This window comes from Manduca sexta, chromosome 13 (assembly GCF_014839805.1).
Source record: "Manduca sexta isolate Smith_Timp_Sample1 chromosome 13, JHU_Msex_v1.0, whole genome shotgun sequence".
In the NCBI taxonomy this organism is placed as follows: domain Eukaryota; kingdom Metazoa; phylum Arthropoda; class Insecta; order Lepidoptera; family Sphingidae; genus Manduca; species Manduca sexta.
This window is the reverse complement of record NC_051127.1, coordinates 11151075-11165052: the sequence shown is the minus strand read 5'-3', so window position 1 is coordinate 11165052 and position 13978 is coordinate 11151075. Positions and strand designations below refer to the sequence as shown.

Sequence of the window (13978 nt, the reverse complement as noted above, 5' to 3'; positions counted from 1 at the left end):
GTTATTGTGTTTTTTATACTTTCTTATAATAGATATGTTCTTACTTTATATAACATAGTTTTAAACTCTTGATAAATATACGACCGCATGCAGCTTGATAAATGACCAAATTTTATTATTTCCCTTGCGAAATTTCAACCAGATGCAAAATTTAATATCTACGGGTAAAATATTATGCCGATCCAGATCGGGAGAATACTGATAAAACAATATCGCAGCTTGAAATGAGGTGAATAATGCCACATGAAACTACCGTGTGATGAAGCTTTGCAAATGGCATCGAAATAAACGAACGCAGCGAATACTATTCTGAGTTTATTGCAGGTAAAACTTTATGTTGATTAAAAGTTTGTGTGTAAAGACATAGTATTGTAATTAACATGAAACTACGCTTTACAGTAATTTCTGTGTATACTTAATCTAGGGAGAGACAATTAAAAAGCGGGCAAATATTTGTAAATTAATAATTAAATAAAGTATATCTATATATTTTAGTACATAGTCGTAAGTATGTAATGTAAAACCGTTCCTACTGCTAAATAAAGTTTAATATTACGTAGATAGACTAATATAAAAATATACGATCTGTGACATTACTGTTCCGGTCTTCTTACTAACGGCAAATTCATAATTTTGTAAATACGTACAAAGTCAAACTTCGCACATGGTTTTTATATAAAATAAAGTAATTATATTTGAATGTTTTTAAAAGCGGCATTAGTTTAGTTGAGTGTGGAACGAACGACCGAGACGCATGTCCACAGGTTCAAAACACAAACCCAACTCTGACTTTTTAAAGGCTATGGGCGTGTTCTTCCTGAATTATCGCTTGTTTTCTAGGGAAGGATCACATCGTGAGGAAACATGCATACCTGAGATCTCTATAAGAATTTTGAATTTTAAGTTTACCAATCCGCACAATGCGAGCATGGTGGACTAAGGTTTATCCTACAAATAATACCCGTCAGTGGTTGAGGCGGCATAGGCCCAGCAGTAGGATAGTATGCAATACATGGCTGATATTATAATAAATGCAGAAGTTAAACTCAAACAGATGTTGAAAAGAGCAAAATCAGGTGGTGGTTAAAACTGGTGGTAGAGTTAATATTGATGGAACCTAAGTAAATAATGTGTAATATTTTACCGGTTCAAATAAATTATTTCATTTCACTTCGGTAGCCGAATGGATTCGGTTATAATTTAACATAAAGATAAACCATGTCCTGGATTAACACATAAGTTACTTTTTATCCCAGTAATATGTCACATGTGAAACTATTCGATTTTTTTATTTGTTTTTTTTTTTAAGAACATGGCGCTACCGCCGCGCCGTTAAGGTGGCGTTGCTACGGTGATTTGTGGAATTTTGTACAGGGAATAGCTTTTTACGTAGTAATCCGCAATCTATAAACATAAAAGCGAGTATTACGATAAAGTAATTAGCTCTAAAATACCTACGATATGATCATTTACTAATATTATCTATACTATTATATAAAGCTGAAGAGTTTGTTTGTTTGTTTGTTTGTTTGTTTGTTTGTTTGTTTGAACGCGCTAATCTCAGGAACTACCGGTCCAAACCGAAAAATTCTTTTTGCGTTGGATAGCCCTTTGTTCGTGGAGTGCTATAGGCTATATATCATCACGGTATACCCAATAGGAGCGGAGCAGTAATGGCTAATCTCAGGAAATACCGGTCCAAACTGAAAAAATATTTTTGCGTTGGATAGCCCTTTGTTCGTGGAGTGCTATAAGCTATATATCATCACGCTATATTCAATAGGAGCGGAGCAGTAATGGCTAATCTCAGGAACTACCGATTCGAACTGAAAAATTCTTTTTGGGTTGAATAGTCCTTTGTTTGTGGAGTGCTCAAAGTCATATATCATCACGCTATGACCAATAGGAGCGGAGCAGTAATGAAACATGTTGCAAAAACGGGGAAAATTATAAGTTTTGAGAGTTTCTGTTGCCTGCGCTGCGTAAACGGTTAAAGTTATGCAACAATGATGTATGACGGGATTGTTCCACTTTAAAAGTTCTAAAAATATATTATAAAACAAAGTCCCCCGCTGCATCAGTCTGTCTGAACGTGTTAAACTCAAAAACTACCCAACGTATTAAGATGAAATTTGGTATGGAGACAGTTTGAGACCCTGGGAAGAACATAGGCTCCCGGGAAACTACTACTTTTATAACGGAAAACTTTAGCCTGAAAAACTTTATAACGCGGGCGGAGCCGCGGGCAAAAGCTAGTATTATAATACTTACTTAGTTACACGTATGTTTAAAAATGCTCGATCATATTTTTCGTTTGAAATATCATATTAAACTGTATGTTATCTAATACCGGTGCTCATTCATTCCCCTCTACAGATAACTCCGCACTTATAACTAGCCGCGTGGAGCGAACCTCTCAGACGTCGACGCTAATATTTTTTCATTTTTATTTTCCGATGAAATATTTCATAATCCGTTCATCCAGTGGTCAGTGAAAGGGGGGTTGGGGGGGTTTAAGCTCGACTCTCGTGCAACGAGTCCATTTAACTAGGGCTCCCGCCACCGCGCCCCCACCACTGCCTAAGGGGGAGGCGTCACGTTTGTTCGGAAAAGCGAAAAAGCGTTTTCAAACAAAAACACGAATTGAGCGTTCAGCGCGAATCGAAAATTAATTACGGCTTTGAACTGTTTTTCTTTTCATACGGCAGTGCCGTTGACCGGCGGACGATTAACGGTGAAGCCCGTGGATAGATGTTTGGTCAAGTCTATTTTATTTGTAAAACCTCGCCGGCATGGAGTTATTGTTCGATTCGTTTCTTACAAATGAACGAAAATAGTGTATCAGCGCCCTCTAGTTATAAAGCTTTTAACTACATATTTTTAAAGTATTTGTTACTTTGCCGTATTACGTCACTTATTTACCTTTTATAAAAATCAACTGAGCAGATAATACTATTATATTAAGGACCTAAAAGTTATACTTACTATACTGTTCAATGTCTTATTATAATTTATCTTTCCTTTGTATAGTAAGACCGAAATATTTCTTCCCAGTGTAGGTACTAAATTGTAACTTTTGTCTCACTTTATATTATACATATAGAACCTCGAGCTGATTTTATTTATACCTACCTATTAGTTATCTCACTTATTTATTTTTTAAGTTTTAAATTCAGTTGTTTGTTTTTTTGTTTAATTTATCTAATGGGAAAGCATTTTTTACCTCAAATTAACTTAAGAAGTTAAGCAATAATTGACTCTCAGTAGTTAAAACATTTATGAGAAATGCAGTAGACGAATATGTATGTGTGTATGTTGAGCATTATAAATAATAGAAAAATAATTATAATTCATAAAAATATATTATAACCTTCATTGGAAAAATACAAAAAAATTATGGATTTTGAAACCGCTACGGTCCCAGATTCGATTGCTAGGTTAGGCTGTAATTGTGTAGGATTTTCTGTTAGAAAAATACATCCACGTTATTCAAGACAATATTCTTTGTTCAAAATGTCGCTTACTTTTTACCTTATCACATTGGAGGTTTTATAAGCTCAGCCAATTGTAAGTAGGTACACATTTAATTCTTTTTCGCTGTTTATGTAAAGAATAAGGTTACTTATATTATATAAGTATTTTATTAAGTATTTAGTATCAAAAACATAAAATGTATTTTATAAAAAGTATTTAAGAAAAAGAAGAAAATTCAATATATTTCCTCGTTACATTTAGTGAAGTTAAATGTGTAACATTGGTTCTAATTGAAAACGGTTAATTTTAATCTCTCTTAATTCAATTTAGATTACATCAGATTAAAATGAATATGGAAATTCATCCGACCTTTGTAACGTGTTTCAAATTTATATTTTATTAATGGAATTTGTTTATTTTAATTAATTTGTAAAACTCGTAGGTCTATAGTTTCAATGAGTTTAGATCGCCAGCTATGCTTACTATATGAGGTAGGAAAAGAAAGCCACCCTAAGCCATAAAATAAAATTTATTTCCGTAAACATCTTAAAACAAGAATCAACATTCGTCTACGTCTCCAATGTGTCTACATCAGTGTTAAAGCTTGCGTGAAAGCAACATGTGCAATCTAATGGATAGCGCTGCGTTCAATACGTTGTCTTCCCATCAACCTGACTACCTGCAGTAACCCTCTCCCTGGAGGAAGAGTTTGAACGCTTCTGCTATTTTGTTTGGTTGTTCTTCCAACACCATGCCGCAGTCGGAGATGCTCAACCAGGACGTCTTGGTTGGATCGAGTCTCCCGTTAAATGTTACGGTATCATCAACATGGGGAGACAAAGCCCCAGTAACATTCAAGACTGGCACTTTTATTGTGTTGCTCTCTCGTGCGATACTAAGATCTGTGCGACGTAAATACGCGTCAATAAACATGGACAAGTTAACAGAGTTGACGTGAGAGAAGCACTCCTTGTATACTTGAGCAAGATCGTGGTTACGGTCCTCGGTACTCCGGCCGAAGTGGTGCCACATAAGGTAATCCAGCGCTCCCTGCGTCATTCCATTGGCCCGTAGTTGTCTAGTATTTATTTTTTGGTAAAGCCATTCAGTCCAGCCTGCCTGGGTGGATGTGCAGTTAATTAGAGCAAGTGCATCGACTTTTTGAGGATGGGCGAGGGCATAACGCGCCAAAATATTTGCACCGGCTCCTACACCGAAACCGATGAATGACCTGATCCCGAAATGACCGAGAATAAAATCAATTTGAGACGCTAATGCGTCCATGCTTGGGTAGGTATAATCTTCCGGAAGTGTTGGTGCACCCTCTTCCTGACCCGGAGCATTCACATGGTAGATACAGAACTTTTCTAAAATAGCTCTCATGTCGACAAAATTAAAGAACGCTTGAAAATTGGCGGCATAATTGAGTCCAAGGTCATGATAGGTAAGTATGGCCCGTTTATTGCGGTCGCCTCGAACTGCCACAAGGATATCCCCGCGGGAGGTTCTGACCCTCTCCTCCACGCATGCGCCGTCGCTTTGCAATCTTCTATCAGATGGGAAATGGAGTTGGACACTCTTTAAGTCATCCTCAAGGTTATCCGAAGACATCATGTTCAGGAGGGCGATGTTCTCATGAGCGGATGTCGGCATAGCTCTCGTGAAATCAAACGGCTTTTTCATCCACAGGTTCTCTCCTACCTCTTGTTTGTGATCCGAAGACACTAATAGCTCCTTGTAGTTACGATTGTGCGACTCTTCTCTAATTAGTGATGATTAAAGAAATCCATTAGCGGCCGCTAACGACGTTATGTTTATTATGTCCATATTATCTATTGACACAGTGACACGATTTGAGAAGCAGGTTTGTGTATATTGTAATAAAATTTCACTAAATCACTTTAACAACACTTATAGTTTCATAATTTCGGCAGTATTATCGGCAGACAGTGCGTTTTAGTGGAAATATTAAAGGAAATGGTCAATAATGTTTGGTCGGGCGGGAGTGAGGGCTTATGCGATGCTGGTTCGGTACTGTTCGGGCACCTCCGCTGTCGCTCGGCCCCTGTTCGAAGGTACTCGCGACAACTTCACTCGAGACGGCCGAGCATGCGCACAGCTTCGCATCGATTTGGCCTGACTATTTCATGTTTGTCGATAATAAATTTTGCTAAACCACTAATTGATAATAACCAAGTCCCTTAAGAGTAAGAGTTAAAGTTTAATTACAATTGTAGAGGACGTTTCACATATTAGTATTCATAAACAAAAGTATTACCTAATTTTTTAATTATTATAAACAACCTAATTTATCTTTAACGGTAGAATTAGGCTTTATATTTTTGTTTATGAAATACTTAACGGTTTGTTTTTCCTTAAATTATCGTACTTTCCCGCTCTTCTTAGTATAGATTTATCCATATAATAGTTTTAATACAACATAATATGAATAAATTATAATAACTGCACCACAACAGACAAAGAAGGACACTGACCTTCACCTGTTTAATATTTAGGACGGAACAAAGTAATAATTTGAACATCGTACGGAGTTGTAAGTACACAATTCTAATGATTTTGCTTTAGTTTGTAAATACACACAAATTAGACACTGAATACAACTACAGTCCCTCAAAAAATATAATTTAACAATAATTAATTGTCTTACTCACAAATCAGAACTACACGTTAAAGCCAAAAATGTAGTAACGTTCTTCACGAAACCTGTTTTCTATTTTTATTTTTTGTATTATGGTAAAGTGACTATCTTATAAAATAAATTTATACATCACAACATTTAAAGTTTACTTTTATATAACTTACTAAAAATACATCCGTCTTAATAGTAAGTATCTGACTGCACGTACCTACTTGGTTCCTTAAGTGATTTATAAATTGGTTTCAGTGTGGCTCAAGTTGGTTGTGAACTATGAAACATAGGTTCGATTCTCATGAGCTCTTTCTTGATTTTCGATTGAAAACACATTATGCCGTTGCATGTGAGAACAAGAAGGTCACTTCTTGTTATGTTTATACCATTGTCCATAATCACTCACTTCACCAAGTGAATCATATTTATATTCACACTTGCTTTTGCTCGTGGTTTCGCCCGCGTGAAGGAGTTTTCCGGGATCAGTCCCGCTTTACACAAAATCATTATAAATTGTAGCCTATCTGTTATTCTGATGTATAACCAATATTAATGTAAAGTTTCATCCAAATCAGAGGAAAAACATACATCCATCCTCAAAAACTTCCGCATTTATATTAGTTTATATTAGTAGGATTATCATGGATTGAGCGCACTATACGAAAGGCAATAGCCAGATGTTATTTTTTATCGTTTTTTTTGCAAGATAATAACATTAAAAATGACAAAAATATTTATAATATGGCTGCATACAACAAGGTGCATGAAGTATACAAATATTTCACATCAGCCACAATTATCACGGCGTTAAGATACGCACACCTCCTACAAATATTGACCACAATACTCCTCTATCAATTATTTCCGATATGGCTGTAATTTAGGGGAAGTGAGGATTACCACCACAGGAATTTAATTCCTCGGCCTCTAATATTCAGTATCCTATACAAGATAACTTAAAAGTTACAACAGAGATTATGTAATATACCAATCATGTATATGTAATATATCAGACTTTGAACAATAGTTCAACGAAAAGTCCAAAGTAGAAATTAAAACAATTGTTTTTTTATTGATGTCTGGGGTCAAAAACACTTGACAGTGTCTTGTCTCTATTTGGCGACTTCTAAGATAAAAAAAAACACATAAATATTTATGCGTAATGTATTGAAATCATACGATAAAAATTATGTAACAAACTTGAAAACAAATTACGTCAGATCATTCCAAACTAGGTATTAATCACACATAAAAAATGATATTATTTAAACCATATTATGCTGTATCATAATACGTGTTTATTCTATGCTATACAGAAGCTACTTTCTGAATGTTTTCATTAAACTCCATCGAGGCAAGTCACGTAATCGTATCAGTCGACCTCCAATTTATTTCGTTGCCTTTCTAATATTTTCTTTCGCACATTCCTTCTCACGCTTTACTATCTGTGGTAACTTATTTCTTTTTTACGTTTTTATAAAAATATATATCTCTTTTTTTAAATATGATTCACGTTATAAAATAAATTTAAAGAAACGTGAAAGGCGCATGTGGTTCAAATTCATTTATTTGGGTAAAACATTGGCGATGATCTTTATTCGTACTGAATTAAGACAATAAGATCTACAATATTTTACTCAATTTAATAGAATAATTATGAAACTATATGTATAAAGAACAAATGAATTTCTACATTAACATCAAATGAAAGAAAAATAAGTTTTAGAGTTTATAAAATCGGGATTAAAGTAGTAAATAAAAATTTATAAAGTATTTTGGTCATGACTCATGATAAATATTTATTTAACGAATTAAATACAAAACATTTTAATGGTTTATGCATCAATTTCTAACGTCTTCAATTTTTGTAAAAACGTTCAATATACTTGAGTATTATCTACCATTAGAGAGCAACATAGTTCCTATTTAAATATAGTCCTAAGGTCATATGGAAATAAATAAAGGAGCTCGTAGCTTTGTCTACATACGAACGCTATTACCGCAGATAAACAAACTCAGGTACGGTCAAAGCTTGAATAATGGATCACGTAGGTATAGCGTCCTGCAATCTTAAATCCTCCAAGAAGACGGACAGTCGGCTTGATTTTATCACGGTGTAACAGTTTTGAAACTTTGCCAGGAAACTTAAATTTGACATTTATTTATTGTCCTAATTTATGAGCTTGTTTAAATGTATCATTATCGCCATATTAAAAAAATATGTCATTTATAATGGTTTAATATTTTTTTACGTATATGTACACATTTTAAAATGAATCGTGAATGAACGTTAAAATATTATTATTATGATAATAGTATATCAAAATACAAAATAAATTAGGCGTCTACCTGAAACCAAACCGAAAGGCTACCTATTGTTTTAGGCCGAATTTTCAACGATAGATAAATTTTATCAGACTAATAACTTTGACACTTCGACAGGTTCTTATAAAATATGTCAAATCAACAAAAATATTCATTCCACAAAATTTATGTAACAATTGGAAAACCAACCCTAAAACAACAGTCTGCACGTTTCATAATATCATATCTGTTATTTTAGGAAATTCAAACAGCCACTATCCGCATTCCGCCGCTGGCTACCGTTTTTAAAAATGTATAGGGCCCAAAAGAAGTCTTGTTTTATTCGTCTCGTCAACCCTTTTCAGGACATGGACATGATATATGGAGTGCACTCATGGGAGTGATACATCAGTCAGATGAAGTTGGGAGAGCTGGTCTCTTGCATTATTTATGTTATTCATATTGGCTGGCCTTTGTTTAGAATAAGATGTGGATTGTGTAGGCGGCGTCAACGGCGAAAAATAATTTTGGTCATCTACTTACCTACAAAAATAATATGAAAGATTTAAAATATTGTGCAATTTGTATTCTTAACGTTGTTATACATATTTAATCATGTTTTGAAACGATGCTCTACATTTATAATTAGAGATCTATCAATAAATTAGTTTGCGTGAAAAGTCGAACAAAAAACCATCTTAGGACAAACTTAAGAATCCTTAAATAAAATTATTAAATACATTTTTATAAACGTAAACTTAATAAAAAACAGTTATTGCCTTAAATAAAAACTTTAACAAAGCCAAATAAATATAAACGTGAAATGACAACAGGGAAAATCATTTGACACACAAATGGGAATGCTTTCCTGTACTAGCACGCGGTTTATTAGGTTTAACTGCAATTTATCAGCTTAATTGCGATATAAACGATGATGGGGAAACTTCAGTAAAGCCCTTTTTGCATAATTACATATAGGTATACAGCAATTTTATTCCCACAGCAATAAATTAGTGAGAATTATGATCTCAGGTAATTGGTTTTGCACAATTAGGTATTTTTTCGTCGTGGATAGACTATGTTTTGACGACACTAATTTCGGACATCTTATTCACACTAGGCACTATATTGTGTCCTAATTAGAAAGTTTTTTTAAGACACAAGAGCATTTAGAGATGATTATCTATGACACTTGAAGGCGTTTTTTTCGCAGATGCTGTCAACTAATTGCCAAATTGGTTTACTGCGATACTGGATCTGGAGCCTAGTGCAGTGACCGTCGTGAATGGACGTAATAGTAAAATAGCTATATGTATCAATAAATAAAATAAAGTTGCTGAAGTGGCTGTCAGTCTCATAAAAATATAATATTTTCTCGCCAAGAAATGGATAACATATGCGTAACGCTTTAAAACAAATTGTTTACTGGTCAGTTATAGTAAAATTAATTTCAGAGTGCTTATATTTCCTGTGAAGGATATTACATTACGCTAATCTGACAAGAACTTGATTCAACCTAATTAGAGACTAATTGTTAACATGCAAGGCAAAACAACCGACATACTTAGGGTGTGTGTGTATAATGTTTGGGTACATAACATTGTTTACGGAGGGTTAGGTTTCATGAATGAATAGCAATGAATTTTTTTTTTGTTTGCTAGATTTTTTTTAGCAAAGCAAAGAAAGTCTTTATGCTTTTTTTAGTATGACCGAACTGTATTTTATACTAATGTAAATTAAAAAAAAACTCCGACACAAAAAATATCTAAAAAATAAAATATGTCTGTTTTTCTTCTAAGTGTATTATAAGTACTCAGTAATATTTTAATCCAACATCGTCGCGTCGGTGAACCGAACACCGGACCGGGGGCATGAAAATATTTTTTTAGCGGTACCATTCTTAAGAGCCCAAACTTGCTATATCTGCTGTAAGTTGCTGAGGAGTTGGATCTTCCGCAGAATACACGGAGTTCCAGCATCAGCTTAATGTCATCATCGTGCCTTAGGAACACTACAAATATAATAGTATACCATATTTCAAATCAATTGGACCTGTAAAAGTAGGAAATAAACTGATGATATTCAAACGCACGAATAAATGTTCTTAAATTATAGGCTTTATAATCTTATTAATTTAAATGAATCGGTAGTGATAAATAAAACTTATAGCGGGACAGATAAACCTATAGCCAACAAAAATGTTAACTTGAATATACAAAGCGGGGGTAGAACTCCGCGCAATTTTGTCGGTATTTGTTATCGACCGACACAGTGCGTTTGACATGCCATGTAAACGAGCTATAGTCAAATGGACGGCCATTTCTCTTTTTGCTAGTGCATATTAATTGGGTTTTTGTATTTAAATTTTAACCGTTTTAATTATTAATAAAAAAAGGATGGGCGGAAATAAATGGATGTTGGTGTTTATATTCTTATTGAATGAGCAATATACGATAAGCTGTGATATATAAAATTGTTTTAAATAATATTTTTAATTTTAAAAAAATAAATCGATTTGATGTGCTTTTTAATTATATACGGGCACAAAGTATGGAATTTTATTATTATATGTATATAATGTACACGATCTCACTAATTACCTTACAGCTGACATGAATAAAACAGAAAACTTGTGATTTTATATTAATAAAAGTCAAACTCCGTACACAAACCGTATAAGTCGAAATAAATTAATCCATCCTTCTCATTCAGATTCATTCGTCGGTTGATCGATAACCAATTTAAAATAATCCCCTTTACCTATCAAATGGATTAAAGTATTTCCATCGTTGCAAACTTTATTCATGCACTATTCATTACATTCATAAGTTCAGTGGTTAGAATAGACTTTACTGCTATTGCCATAAAGTTATGACATCTTTGAGCTCTATTATTACATGCAGATAAGTTTTCAATTTTCTTTAATGTGTCTAGGAATGTTTGTGAATTAAAATAGAAAAGATATCTCACTCGTCCCCGTCGCAAATGAATTTTAATATGAAAGGTCATACAATAACAGTTTAATGTTTTAAGCTGCTAAAGAACTTTTAAAGGTATGGATGCTCTGGGTTCATTAATATAATTAGTTATTTATGTACATTAATTAAACACACATCTTTGTATTCATTATTAAATTTTAATAGCACCGTTTAATTATTTAATGATAATGATTGTAATTACTGTTATTTGGTGCGAAGCTGATGACAAAAATTCTTAAGATGTATTAAAGTTCGTAATAATACATTTGTCTACTGTTAAAATTAAATATCATATAACATCTCAATATTTTTCTAAAACATTGCAAGTTGTTCATTAATTTAATTTCATTTTACATTACTATCTCTCCATTTTTCTATATATCTAAGCGGGCAACATTTAGTATTATGGCGCCGAAGTTCAAATGCCTCAAAGATGACAATGCAGCAATTCAGCAATCTGACGATATTATAATAACGTAGGTATTCCAAAATAGTGAATTCTGCAGATTCAGTTTCTGAAAGAAGTTAACGAAAATAAAGTATCAATTATGGTCGGTTAGTTATTATTAGTGACGATTACTGCCTTAATTGATAACAGTTAGGCTTTAATATATTTACGGCATTACGATGGAACTTGCTCATTAAAAGTTGCACCGTCAGTACATTCGATTTGCAATGTATCCGGCTTAAAATTTATAATACCTACTTGATCCTTAATAATAAATAGAGAAATTAAGTAATTTCTGTAGCTATTTATTTATTTACATTTTATATTTCCTTGAAATTTCTTGTTTTATTGCTGAACATGATTCACCGTTCAAAATATTTTGGATATTGCGATACATACCTCTGCTAGCTCCTAGCCAATGGTTCACGTTGATGTCCTCAGCTCTGGAATACTGGAATCTTATATTTACGCAATTCAACAGAAATATTTATAAGGATTGAGATTGTTTAAAAGTGCGCAAAATTTTAAAGTGTGCTGAATTGATATTCACTAAGAAATAGTGTTTCCCTAATAATATAATTTTAAAGTTATGCGATTAGCGAATATAAGATATCGGACCACGCTGCTAATTGTGGCGTCATGGTACTAAATCTACAGATCAAAGTTCTTCTTTTTGAAAGCCGCCCAGTCTACTCATGGCATTGCATGCCCCGCGGCAGCTCTGAGTGAGGTACCTTTGTTCTTGAATTAAGTAAACAACTTACCTACCTTCAATCATTTTAATTTTTATTTCAGCTATTAAGCGGAGTTACGTATATTTTTAATATCACTCCATACGAAATTAATGAAAACTCTGCACTTCATACAACATTTTATATAGAAATTTTCACACAAAACCATGAAAGCAGCAAAGAAGGCAGCTTTTTATAGCATTTCTCGGAAGTCAAATAACATATTATGTAGATTTGGAATATTTCATGGAAGTACGAATGACAACGTGTCTGAGTTCACTGAACTATAAGGTGAGAATATTTCTATGAAGTGAAAATATATCGGAATATAAGATGCCATTATAGAGATCCTTCAGTGCAAAATTGAAACTCTATTATTCTTACAAAGGTATTGTTAAGGCTAAAAGATGTTTTATCAGCGGTCTATATGAATGCAATTATTCGTCTGGATATTTACTGTTAATTTTCTAAGAGGAACTGAGTTAATTCGCAATTGAAAGTTATTTAGCCTACAGCCAGGAATACCATTGGCGAACTTCATTTAACAATATATACATTGTTTGTTTCTGCACGGTTATCACGTAAATGTTCATACAATTTCCTAGTTTGTTCCAGAAAATCACTATATTTATAGTATTCAAATAAATGACTGGTCATTTGCCGAGGGGAATTTGGGTGTGAAATATGCGAACGATAGAAGGGAGTGGCCGACCAAATGTAATGGCTTCTCCATCTATAAACGTATAAGTTACAGTAGGAACTAGCCTTGCTATTGACATTAAAAACATATTTAGTTTAATCGACATGGAACATGTGAATGTTCCATATCGATTAAACTAAATTGTGGATTGTGGTAATAAAATTGTTTAACACTTGCACTATATAGTGAAAGATATTCATAAGCCAAAAATAATTTGCAGACTGTCTTTGTAAAAGCTAGACTTCCACTTCCCAAACAATATGAAAGCGTTGCATAATGCTCATTGTTTCTAGGCGTCTTTATTCCTTAAAGTTTTATACCGTGGACTTCAAGTTTATCTCAACGTGGACGTCATGACGGTGCCTATCAGCGAAATATTTGTTTATTGTAGTCAAACATGATTGCTTTAACGTAACTCCAACGGTAAGTAAACCATTAATTCATTATTTATTCATTAAAAAACTAAATAATATTTTTGCATAAACTTTAAACATCAACAAAAATGACGGTTACAATTAATGTAACTATTACTTTGAAGAAAATATGTATGTTTTAGGAATTATAGACAAAGGTCACTCTAGTTTTTAACCACATTCATCGAATGGTTCAACAATAATTTGCGCGTTCGTGTATTAATTATTATTTTACTGTACTACAAATTAAGATTACAGTACAATGTAATCATTAGAGCGT

The 13978-nt window shown here is 33.4% G+C and overlaps 1 protein-coding gene across 1 annotated transcript; it reads right to left on the bottom strand.

Moving 5' to 3' along the window:
* Positions 1 to 3985: 3985 nt before the first annotated feature.
* On the bottom strand, positions 3986 to 5530 carry LOC115443445 (protein NDRG3). The gene has a single exon (XM_030168842.2). It carries the CDS (start codon positions 5155 to 5157, stop codon positions 4150 to 4152), a length of 1008 nt encoding a protein of 335 aa, XP_030024702.1. The 5' UTR covers positions 5158 to 5530; the 3' UTR covers positions 3986 to 4149.
* Between the last annotated feature and the right edge of the window lie 8448 nt (positions 5531 to 13978).